General features: G+C 42.8%; 1 protein-coding gene across 1 annotated transcript in view; it reads left to right on the forward strand.

Moving 5' to 3' along the window:
* LOC115458686 (DIS3-like exonuclease 2) overlaps window positions 1–12,562 on the forward strand; it is a 110,470-nt gene that overhangs the window by 69,297 nt on the left and 28,611 nt on the right. The window contains exons 7-8 of the mRNA XM_030188514.1: window positions 3,930–4,146; window positions 10,154–10,260. Coding sequence (XP_030044374.1) covers window positions 3,930–4,146; window positions 10,154–10,260 — 324 coding nt within the window. The remainder of the gene's footprint in view (window positions 1–3,929; window positions 4,147–10,153; window positions 10,261–12,562) is intronic.

Below are 12,562 nucleotides of genomic sequence, written 5' to 3' on the forward strand. Positions count from 1 at the left end.
TTAGTAACATAGTAGGTGACAGCAGAAAAAGACCTGTACGGTCCGTCCAGTCTGCCCAACAAGATAAACTCATATGCGCTACTTTATATGTATACCTGACCTTGATTTGTATCTACTCCCCTAACAAGGCTCATATATGGGTTTAACCTCCACCTTAACTAGCAGGAGGAAATCCAGAAAGAAAACATTGCGAGGCTGGTACTAACAACGGCTAAGGGGGAGCCCTTGACACAGCCTTTTAGGGCGAAACATGCATGTTGGGCATTGTTGAACCCCTGGTCTGACCGTTCAGTGCAAGTTAAGTATTGCTTATAAGTAACTTAGAGATTAAAAAGTAAAATGAATAGTTAAATAAGTAAATGAAGAAACAGTTTAATAAAATATTATCGCCAGTGAGGATTTGGGTGCTATGGAATGTCCAATAAAAGAGTGAAATTGGTCATGTGCACTGCTGAGGCCATAAAAAACATATGAATGATTTCTATATGATATATGGTTAAGGTGGAGGTTAAAACCATATATGAGCCTTGTTAGGGGAGTAGTTACAGTTGAAGGGCTCTTAAAGAGAGAGTTAGTAGTGCCAAGTACGCTTGATTTGTATCTACCATTTTCAGGGCCTCCCAACCACCGGCGCTGCCACCCAATCTCCGCCACGCTTCTGAGGATCCATTCCTTCTGAACAGGATTCCTTTATGTTTATCCCATGCATTTTTGAAATCCGTTACCGTTTTCAGTTGCCTCTCTTTTTATTCAGAGACTGTGAAAAATGTTATACCTGAAGATTTTTCAGATGTACAGCAAAGAGAATCAAGTTTGTCACCTGTTCCTTACAACTCTTTTGATGCAGAACTTATTTAAATTTGGTATTTCAGGATGATCGTTCATCTGCGTAATCATTTTTTCCCCATAATCCACAGATGGTCCAGACTCGGTTTTTGTTAAATTTATTTATTGTAAAGTAATAATCATTTGCAGCACTGGAGCATCTTCCATCCAGACTCAATCCCAACCAGCTTGTTACGATCATGGCATGCCAAGAAAAAAAGTGCTTGTAGCCCTCTCCAAGATGGAAGTCATTGCAGCTCCTCACCACCTGCATTATCTGATGGTTTCTGTTTTATGTTGGCAGAGGAGAGATGGAAAAAATATTAGCCAGTAAGAATGGGTAAACAGAAAGTGAGTGAAGTGGCTCAATTTTCTTATTGCTACAGCTGAGCCAGGATATGAACCAGTGAGATCCTGCTTACCATTAACTTGTTCATTTCCAGAGCTCACTACACCTCACTCCGGAACAGAAGATACCTTGGTGTTCATTGTGGAGGGCAGAGGTTAAACTGGTGTTTTAGCTCCTGCCCTTATTCTACACACATAGTAGACAGTGTTCCATCTGAATTTAGAAATCTTATTATTAAGTTGGGTAAACATTGACGGGAAGTCTATAAGGAAACATTGAAACAGGGGCAGGAATCTTGTAAACTGTTCAGTGTAATAGTCTCCATTTTCCCTCTTAAGAGAGCCAGTGTAGCAACATGTTTTTTCTAATTTTGTGTGTTTTTTTGGTGGGGGGGGGGGATTGTTGAAGGTGAATGCTATTATTTCCCCACCCTCTTGTAAATCCTGTTTCCATTGCTTTATTTACCTACTATAATTTTCATAAGAACATAAGTATTGCCATACTGGAACAGACCGAAGGTCATCAAGCCCAACATCCTATTTCCAACAGTGGCCAATCCAGGTCACAAGTACTTGGCAAGATCCTAAAACAGTACAACACATTAGTGCTGCTTATACTAGAAATAAGCAGTAGATTTTCCCCAAGTCCATTTTAATAACGGCTTATGGACTTGTCTTTTAGGAAGCTATCCAAACCTTTTTTAAACCCTGCTAAGCTAACTGCTTTTACCACATTCTTTGGCAACGAATTCCAGAGTTTAATTACACGTTGAGTGAAGAAATATTTTCTCCGATTCGTTTTAAATTTACTACTTTGTAGCTTCATTTCGTGCCCCCAGTCCTAGTATTTTTGGAAAGAGTAAACAAGTGATTCACGTCTACCTGTTCCACTCCACTCATTATTTTATAGAACTCTATCATATCTCCCCTCAGCCATCTTTTCTCCAAGCTGCAGAGCCTTAGCTGCTTTAGCCTTCCCTTATAGGGAAGTCATCCGATCCCCTTTATCATTTTCGTCATCCATCCAAGGAACACATTGCCTTTAAAATCTGCACCGTGGTCCACAAAATTCTCTATGGCGAAGCGCCTGGGTACATGACAGACTTAATCGACCTACCAACCAGAAACACCTCCGACTCAACACGATCATATCTAAACCTACATTACCCAAGCTGTAAAGGTCTTAAATACAAATCTACCTATGCATCCAGCTTCTCCTACATAAGCACACAATTGTGGAACGCACTACCAAAAGCCTTAAAAGCGACATACGACCATCTAAACTTCTGGAAAATACTAAAAACCACCCTGTTCAAAAAAGCACACCCTCCCGATCCAACGTAAAGGACTGACCGTGGCTACACAAGAAAACCGAAGCATTTATAAACACAACGCTACTCTCTCACCTTACGACTATTACTGTGACTTTGCCATTTAAATTACATCTCATCACAACATCACGTTGTATTTGTTCACACCGGAAACAGCAAATGCCTTCCGGTACTATATAAGCCACATTGAGCCTGCAAATAGGTGGGGAAATGTGGGATACAAATGTAACAAATAAATAAATCCTTCTCTGTACCTTTTCTAATTTCACTATAACTTTTTTGACATTCGGTGACCACATAATTGCACACAGTATTCAAGGTGTGGTCATGCAGTGGAGCGATACAAAGGCATTATAACGTCCTCATTTTTGTTTTCCATTCCTTTCTAATAATACCTAACATTCTATTTGCTTTCTTAGCTGGTGCCGTACACTGAGCAGAGGGTTTCAACGTATCTTCAACAACGACGCAGAGATCCTTTCTTGGTCGGTGACTCCTAACATAGAACCTTGCATTACATAGCTATAGTTCGGGTTCCTCTTTCCCTCATGCATCACTTTGCACTTGCTGACATTAAACGTCATCTGTCATTTAGACACCCAGTCACGTAAGGTCCTCTTGTAATTTTTCACAACCTTCTTGCAATTTAACAACTTTGAATAACTTTGTGTCATCAGCAAATTTAATTACCTCACTAGTTACTCCCATCTCTAGGTCATTTATAAATATGTTAAAAAGCAGCGGTCCCAGCACAGACCCCTGGGGAACTCACTAACTACCCGTCTCCATTGAGAATACTGACCATTTAACCATACTGTCTGTTGTCTATCTTTTAATCGGTTTTTAATCCACGATAGAATATTACCTGCTATCCCATGACTCTCCTATTTCCTCTGGAGTCTTTCATGAGGTACTTTGTCAAACGCCTTTTGAAAATCCGGATACACAATATCGACTGGCTCACCTTTAAAGAACTTTGATTGTGAGCCCACTTGGGACAGACAGTGCCTGTATTCAGTATGTAAAACTGCTTTTACATAAGTATAAGTCTCCAGTTTGTTTGCTATGTTGATTTCCAAGTACTTGAATCTCTCCTGATTTATTTTCTTGGCATGTTGCTGTAAAATTTTTTTTTCCAAAATTCTAGATTCCATTTCATCAGGATTTATATTATATCCCAAGATGCGCCCAAACTGCTCTGTATGCCCCTTCAGATAGGGGCTGATGAATAGAATAAAATGCTTTCAAGATACAGAGAAATTTTCACTTACACACCTTATTTTTCTCCAGTGAGGTTTACAACTAAGAACCAAATACAGATTCATGTTATACAGACTTACAGCGGAGCATAAACCCATCACAGTGACTTGAGCTTCTTAGCAGCTGACTTGTGCAGGCAAATAACAGAGGTTATTCCTTTTTCAGGTGGTGAAGATGGCTGATAGTGATAGAGGACCTGAAGGTGGGCAGCATCCTGCGGTACCTCAGGAGCCGCCAGAGTCTGTACTGGGAGATGTGGGTGATCCTGATGTTATCATAGAGGCTCAGTTTGATGACAGCGGTGTGGAGGGGGGACAGGGAAGCTTGCCAGCCTTGCTGTTGGACAATGTAAAGAAGCTGTCCATTGGTGTCGGTGAGAATGGTGAGTGAGACTGCATGATTCCTTTCACTTTCACAGTACAGCATGGGTTCTCAATCCCATCCTCGAGACACACCCAGCCAGTCAGGGTTTCAGGAGATCCACAACGAGATGAATTTGCATGCACTACCTGTATTTTATGCAAATTTATATCTGGCATATTCATTATGGCTAACCTGAAAACCTGACTGGCTGGGTGTGTCCCAAGGACTGGCTTGAAAAAACCATAGTAGAGTAATTGAATAGTTTTTTTTTTTACCCTTTTTGGGTGTCCCAAGAGTTTTTGCAAAACTTTGAAGATGATCTTGACGTCTTTTACTTCTGAACTGCTCACAGTCGTGTTGTTAGAGATAACACGACTGATATTCAGAAAAGGCTGGGTTTCTAAGTTGGCTTCTTAAATTGTCCCCTATTTTCAGTAAAGCACAGGATCCAAAGTTTAATTATTTTCTCTGAAAAAAAAAAAAACGCACCTAAATTTAGGAGCTTAAACTTTGTGTCTCGTAAAGTTAGTCTTGCAGGGAGGTGGGCTGCAGCGCAGACAGGATGGCAACCTGAAGTGGTAGCTCCTGCTGAGAATGGCTTAATTCAGTTTTAGTCACCCAATTAAAGCTTCTTCCTTTGTTGATATCTAATTTTTCGTCTATGTGTCTGGGACCAAGTCTGCAAAGGGATGTAGTGCTTTTATTTCGCCAACTGCAACAAAAAGGTCTAAAAGGGAACCGGCCGGAAAAGATGGCATCTGGCAAAAATGATTTTGCGCCTGATACAAACATAGTAGCAGAACTACAAGGCTTGCATGTGTTACTACAAGATAATTTGCAAACCACTGGTGAAATTAAAAATGAAATCACTTCAATGGCAGAACTGAATAGTTTTAAACAATGTGTAACTTTGTCTGAGTTCCGGCTTGGCACGACTGAATGCCGTTTAACTGCTGTGGAACGGAAAATTCACAGTGTGGATAAAATTCTAAAGGAGCTTGAAGACCTGGCTAACCGTAACAGATGGAATAGTATTTGCATTATAGGGCTCCCGGAAGGAAGCGAAGGAGCTGATATGACACCTTATTTGGAAAACGTTTTACCAGAATGGCTCCAGCCTAGTTTCCAGCGGCCATTTGAAACTGAGTGGGCTCATCGTGTACCATTGCGTTCTCTGCCTGGGAAATATACATCTCAGCCGATTGTGCCAGCAGTTTTTAGATATCGTAACCCTTACAAATGTTACCTGTAGCAGGAGTGAAGTCTCCTCTGATGTTTAATGGGAAGCTCACGTATATTGTTCCAGACTTGCTAAGAGTACTGCACATAAGAGGAAATGATTTTTGGCTATGCGACCTAAATTAAAGGCTCTGGGTGTCCGTTCTGGTTTGTTCTACCCAGCTCGTATGTGAATTACATGGCAAAACTTCATGAAGAATTTTGACTGTCCTCATGACCTGGAACAACATATGGCTACAGTGACCATTGAGACAGTCATACAGCGGTGAAGTCCTGCAATGGTTCCACTGTTTCTTAAAGTCAAGAAAATGTTATGTGGTAGTATTTCTTCAACCTGGCTCTCTGCCCCAGGGTTCCCGCCTTTCTCCCATTCTGTTTAACATAATGATGGTCCCACTGTTCTGCAAAAACATAAGAACGGCAATATTGGTTCATCTAGCCCAGTATCCTGCTTCCAACAGTGGCCAATCCAGGTGACAAGTACCTGGCAGAAACCCAATTAGCATCATTCCATGCTACCAATCCCAGGGCAAGCAGTGGCTTCCTCCATGTCCATCTCAATAACAGGCTAGGGAAGTTTCCTCCAGGAACTTGTACAAACCTTTTTTAAACCCACGTATGCTAACCATGGGCTGTAATTCGGGCTCCCCTGCCGTACCACATATAAGTTGAGCTCCCAGAGTTGATGGCTTGTATTTTGTGAAAAAGAAACGCAATGCTTTTGCTATTACACAGATAGATAAAAGTGGTCCTTGTTTTGGTTGTTAAATCTTTGTCAAGAGTTTATATTCCCATGTTCTGGATTATAAACATATGATTCCCAATTATAGCATTTAATTGCCACAGAAAATAAAACAGAAGTACATTCTGTTCCCTGTGACGCTGGATTCCCTAAAAGGGAAAACTGAGTCACCTCATTGGCTGATCGCTCTATTCTGACTTATAACAGCTGCAATTCTAAGCTCTGACCATCAAAATTCGCAATAAACTGCAAGTAAGGCTTTCTGCATAAACACACTGCAGTACTCCAGGTGGGTAAAGGTCCCGAGGTGGACCTTCTCTCACGATATCACTCATGTCCTTCCTCATGACACTCTCGGGCATCTAACTAAGCAACATGCCAGCTGCCATTTTACATAGCAGAAAGACATTTGGAGGGGGAGCTTAGTGGTTAGGGGCAGGGAAGCCAGGCTTCAGACCCCGCTTCTCTCACTGACACTCCAGGGGTGTCTGAATTACAGCCCATGGATCAAATCCTCTCCATGGAGCTAGTTTCGATGTGTGAGCTGCTGTGAATCGCTTTCTTTGCACTGTCCTAGTGATGTCATCAGCAAAGGCCCAAAACATTCTGTGATGATGATTTGTGATGTCATCAAAAGTGGACATTTGAGGTCTTTCATTATGGCATTGCCAGGACAGCTTAGGTAAGGTTCTGACCCCGGCACATTGGGGAAGCCAGAAATGCCTGCTTAGGCTCCACCTGGGGGTGGGGGGTGGGGGGAAGGGATGCACAAAGCCACACAGTACAGCCACGTGCAGCTATTTTTTTTTACTGTGGGTGTAATAGTGGTCCATAGAGAAAGCTAAGCGTGTGCAAATGTTATGCATGCAGAACTTGTATTGTAATTAAGGGGAGGGGGTACGTCCTACCGGACATGCACATGTGGATTTCATGGTAAGCATACCTACATGTATGTGGGTCCGAAGAAAAACAAGAGCCTGCCTACATCTGCGTGTGTTCTGCATATAAAAACCAGCCTCACAATTTCATGCACACAGAATTTTTTTCAAGACTGATATTTATGTGCTGACACTTATGATTATACCTCTCGCCAGTCCTTTAAACTTGCAGTTATTTCTGGCTGCTGAAGAAGACAAAACGGGCAGCTAAATCCTAAAACTTCAACTCAATCCCATGCATAGTCATTGAAAACCCTGATTGGGCTGTGACCCTCGAGGACTATGGTTGCCCACCTCTTCCTTAACAGATATGTGACACTTTAACCTCTGAAGTAGTTTGTTTGGCATTTACTAAATAAAAGTTTTTATATTGAAACACAGCGTTCCGTTCATTATTGTTTTTCATTTTGTGTGCGCACTCTTTTTTTTTTTTTTTTTTTAATTGATCTGTGGATAAGGAAATTAATATGTTTATTATCTGCCTGTAAAGATACAAATTCCTTTGAAAACTGACCTAAGAGTTTATTTTGTCTCAAGATTGAAACAAGGACAGAAAATTTTTTTTCTTGGTTTTATTTGGCTACTGACTAAACCAGGCCTCAACAAATTTTCTTAGGATCTAGGAGCTAGACTTGGTATGACTGGAATTATTTACTTATGCTTATTAATATATTGCATACAATGTTCTCAGTTATTTATTACAGTAATAGGGAAAGAGCGGATAAGAGGCTACTGCTCTCCCTATCTCCCACCCATCTATAGTGTATGCAGCAGCGGAGAGAGGCTTTAGGCTGTGGTTCCTGGGGCTATAGGGGAGAGGCTAGAATTGTAGTTACTAAGGGTGGGTGAGGGGTGCAACCACCCCACCCACCTTCCCCCCAAAACTGCAGCCTTAACCTTTCTCATTGCCTACCTGCCCCCAGCAGCCTCTGCAGTTTTAACCTCTTCCCGCTGGTCGTCCGCCGCTTCTCAGCAGCTACAGCTTAAGGCCTACCCAGGAATTCCAGAAGCATCTCTGCTCCCAGCAGTAGCCTCACAGCTTCTCTCTCTTGCCCTCCCCCCCCCCCCCCCCTCATAGCTTAATTCTTCTCTCCCCCCCCCCCCCCCCCCATACACACAAGAAGAACTGGACTCTTTAAATTTTTGAAATGAACCTACCAACATGGTTGCTAGAGAAAGCTCTTTATGAGCTGCGTCTGCCACTGCTAGTGCTGTAAATATCCTGATTAACAAGGCTGTATATTGGCCTCCTTTCCAGGGTGCGCACCCCGGAACGTTCTCTGTGTCCCAGCAAGACCCCCTAATTCTCTCTCCATCCCTGCTCCCATTTTACACACATCCACATAGCGCTTTCTGCCACTACCCCAAACATCCCCCATAGTTTTCTCTCCATGATCACCTCTTCCATATAACTTCCTGTGTCACCCCTTGTGCAGTTGTCTCCTCTGACCCCCTCCCCATAACTAAACCCCTCCATACATCTCTCCTACTTTCTCTCTCTCTCCTAATTGCACATACCTCTCTCCAGCTCCTCCAACCCAACACACAGACATCTCTCTCACCACCCACCCGCAGCACACAGAAACCCAGCTGACCCCCCTCACCCCCTCCCTGTGGCACGCAGAGACCTGGTTCTTTCTCCCTACCTGTGGCACACAGAAACACAACTCTTCCTCATCCCCGGCCCACAGCACCAGCCCAACAAGAATTACAAGTGGCAGCATTGGAGAGCGGCTGCGTAACAGGTCCCATCTTTCTCTTCTGCCGCCCTGGCGCCAAATGAAAAAATTTTGAACCATGTGATTCAAATTTTACATTCACTACCGGGCAGCAGAAGAGGAGGCTGTAGCCTAGTGCACAGCCACTCACTGTTTCTGCCACATGAGATCAGCGTCCTGAGGGGAGCGGGGAGGAGAAGCACCTGCAAACATCAAAGGTAATGGGGGGGGGGGGGGGGGGGGGTGTTGCCTGTGTGTAAGTGTCAGAAGTGCTGCGGGGGATGAAAGATTAAAGGACCTGGTGCTGCCTGTGAGTTCAGGCCACAGAACTTAGGTGCCAGGTCCGATTTTATTTGTAGTCATCACGGTGACCTGGCACCTGAGGTTTGTCAAACCCTGGATTAAACCATTACAAATGAAGAGGGTGGTTTGTTTGTAAAATGTATTTATAATTAGGGCTGGGCACTTGATGAATTTTTTTTTTTTAATTTGAACTAGGATTACATTTTTTAATCCTGATCAAAATTTTTAACTCCCCCTCTGTTGTCCAGCATTGTTTTCTTTCCTATTTCACCTTGGCATAATGTAGCAGAGGGAAGGCATCGGTGTCAGTTGCAAGTAGCATCTGTGAATCGCTGTTGGAGACCCTATGAAGAGCCAGATAAATGTTATGATAAACGTGGGGGAAGAGATGCTGGACCCGTGTGCTGGGCGGGGGGGGGGGGAGAGAAATGGGTGTCAGGGTTGTTAGGTTTACCAGCAGAAGGGAAGACACTTGAGTGTATGTACAAGGGAAAGATGCAGCAGGAGAGGAGAACCGTACTTGTATGGGGGGGGGGGGGGGGGAGGGGAGCAATATGCTCCGGGAAAGAAGTATGTTTATACAACGTTCGTTTTATTCAGTAGTTTTAAATAATTTCTATACAGTTTGCGCAGTGTAAAATTATTTGTACCAAGCCATCCAGCCCAGAGATGCGATTAATCATGAGATTAAAATATCACGATTCATTTTGATAAAAATGTTTAATCGTCCACCTCTATTTAGAATGTTTCCCAACTTTTAAGGTTAAACCTCTTCTGAACAGTTTCTGATGCTGTCAATGACCTCAGCTGGATGGTTCCACTGCAGTTTTCTTTGTACAGTAAATGTTTTTTTTGTTTTTTTTGAGACCAGCTCTTCAGTTAACAATAGTTGGTTTAATTTGGTACAGATGTTAAGCAGCTGCAAATGACTATTCTTTTAGGTTCAGCCGTGCAAACAGATTTGACCTGTATTGTGTGTTAGGGAGAAAATCCTGAGTGCATCTACTCCATAATATCTTATAAAAGCAAGTGGGACAACTTTCACAAGCCTCAGATAATCTCTCGTTTTTAATGTTTTCAATATAGCAAACAACATATGCAGTGAGTCGGCACAGATTTCAAACGGAAAGAACATCTTGAATGCGCGTGACGCAAAACGTCTTCCGGAAACATTCCTTCAAAGGACTGCAAAGGTGAGAGCAGCACTTCCAACATCTCAAATGGCTTAACCAGAGATTTCAGTGAGTAGGTCACTGTTAGGTCATTTTCCTTCTGTTTTTGCTGAGGTGCAAGATGGGACTGTATTGATGGTCTTCCCAGTTCTGTCTTCAGTCTCTCATCTCACAAAACAGTTCCTTTGTGATGGTGGCTTCAGCCCAGAAACTTGGCTCTAAACTTATTTAATTCATAACGAGCCAAGTGCTAATGACATTTGTCCATTTCTTCAGTGTGTCACCAGGTAGAAAAAGGCTTTACATTCCTGGGTTCAGAATCATCCAGTGCTGTGATAGTTTCTTACATTTTAGGTTTATCTGGATAATCAGTTTGAAGACTTCATAAGGGAAAGAGCTTGGCTTACTTTGTTGTAATATTCAAAGGTGCATCTTAGCTTCTAGCTCTTCAGATGTTCGGAAAAACGTTTTGACAGTCACTCATAAGGAATGGCGATGCCATAACAGGTCTTTGTAATCCACATTGAGCTTGCAAATACTACTACTACTTAACATTTCTAGAGTGCTACCAGGGTTACGCAGCGCTGTACAGTTTAACAAAGAAGGACAGTCCCTGCTCAAAGGAGCTTACAATCTAAAGAACGAAATGTCAAGTTGGGGTGTCTAGATTTCCTGAGTAGAGGTGTAGTGGTTAGGTGCCGAAGGCGACATTGAGAGGTGGGCGTTGAGCAAGGATTTGAAGATGGGCAGGGAGGGGGGCCTGGCGTATGGGCTCATGGAGTTTATTCCAAGCATGGGGTGAGGCGAGGCAGAAAGGGCGGAGCCTGGAGTTGGCGGTGGTGGAGAGGGGTACTGAAAGGAGGGATTTGTCTTGAGAGTGGAGGTTACGGGTAGGAACGTAAGGGGAGATGAGGGTAGAGAGGTAAGGAGGGGCTGCAGATCGAGTGCATTTGTAGGTTAGTAGGAGAAGCTTGAACTGTATGCGGTACCTGATCGGGAGCCAGTGAAGTGACTTGAGGAGAGGGGAGATATGAGTATATCGGTCCAGGCGGAAGATAAGACGTGCAGCAGAGTTCTGAACGGACTGAAGGGGGGATAGATGGAAAGTGGGAGGCCGGTGAGGAGTAGGTTGCAGTAGTCGAGAGGTAATGAGAGAGTGGATGAGAGTTTGGGTGGTGTGCTCATAGAGGAAAGGGCGAATTTTGCTAATGTAATGCAAATAGGTGGGAAAATGTGGGATACAAGTGCAATAAATAATAATAATAATAAGAGACTCCGGAGGAAATTAAAAAGCCATGGGATAGTTGGCAATATTCAGTTGTGGACTAGGAACTGGTTAAAAGAGAGAAAACAGAGGGTAGGGTTAAATGGCCTATTCTCTCAGTGGAGGAAGGTGGATAGTGCAATGCCACAGTGCTTTTAACACTTTTATAAATGATCTGGAAATAATGGGAACAGTGAACAACAAAGAATATTTGGAGATATCACAAACCTGTTCAAAGTTTTTAAATCACATGCGGACTGTGAGAAACTGCAGGAGGACCTTAGGAGGCTGGAGACTGGGCATTCAAATGGTAGATGAAATGTGGACAATTACAAAGTAATGTACCATGGAGCAAATCAGAGGCATTATAATATTCTTGGTCTTATTTTGCTTCCCTTTCCTAATTTATTTATTTGTTTGTTCGTTGCATTTGTATCCCACATTTTCCCAGCTATTTGCAGGCTCCATGTGGCTTACATAGTACCGTGGTGGCGATCGCCAATTCCGCTAGAAGAAATACAGAGTGGTTTAGTGTTAATGTTCATCAATGATAGATCCTGTTTTGCTTTTTTGGCCGCTGCTGTACATTGGGGAGAAGATTTCAGAGTATTGTCTATAATCACACCTAGATCTTTTCTTGAGTGCTAACTCCTAAGGTGGACCCCAGCATCATGTAACTATGATTTGGATTATCTTCCCAATGTGCATCACTGCATTTGTCTACATTAAATTTCATCTGCCATATCCTTTTCCAACAGTGGCAATTGGTTATTGGACAGAAAACAGAAGGTAGGGTTAAATGGACATAGCATGTTGAGAGACAGGCAAGTTGGACACACTGAACATTACTGGTAGGTTTAGTATTTGATATTAAAGAGACGGGGCATGTTCTGGAGTAAGGACTCAGAAGTAGTAAAATGGTTTCAGGTGGCTGAAGTTTGCTGAATCTGACTTAGAAACATAAACCAGTATGTCAGTAGAAGATTTTACTTAGCTGCTAACGAGAGTCCCACCAGGAAGTGAATGGTGGTAGGAGGATAAGGGAATAATCGGGATGAG

The sequence above is a fragment of the Microcaecilia unicolor genome, unplaced genomic scaffold, assembly GCF_901765095.1.
Source record: "Microcaecilia unicolor unplaced genomic scaffold, aMicUni1.1, whole genome shotgun sequence".
Lineage (NCBI taxonomy): Eukaryota > Metazoa > Chordata > Amphibia > Gymnophiona > Siphonopidae > Microcaecilia > Microcaecilia unicolor.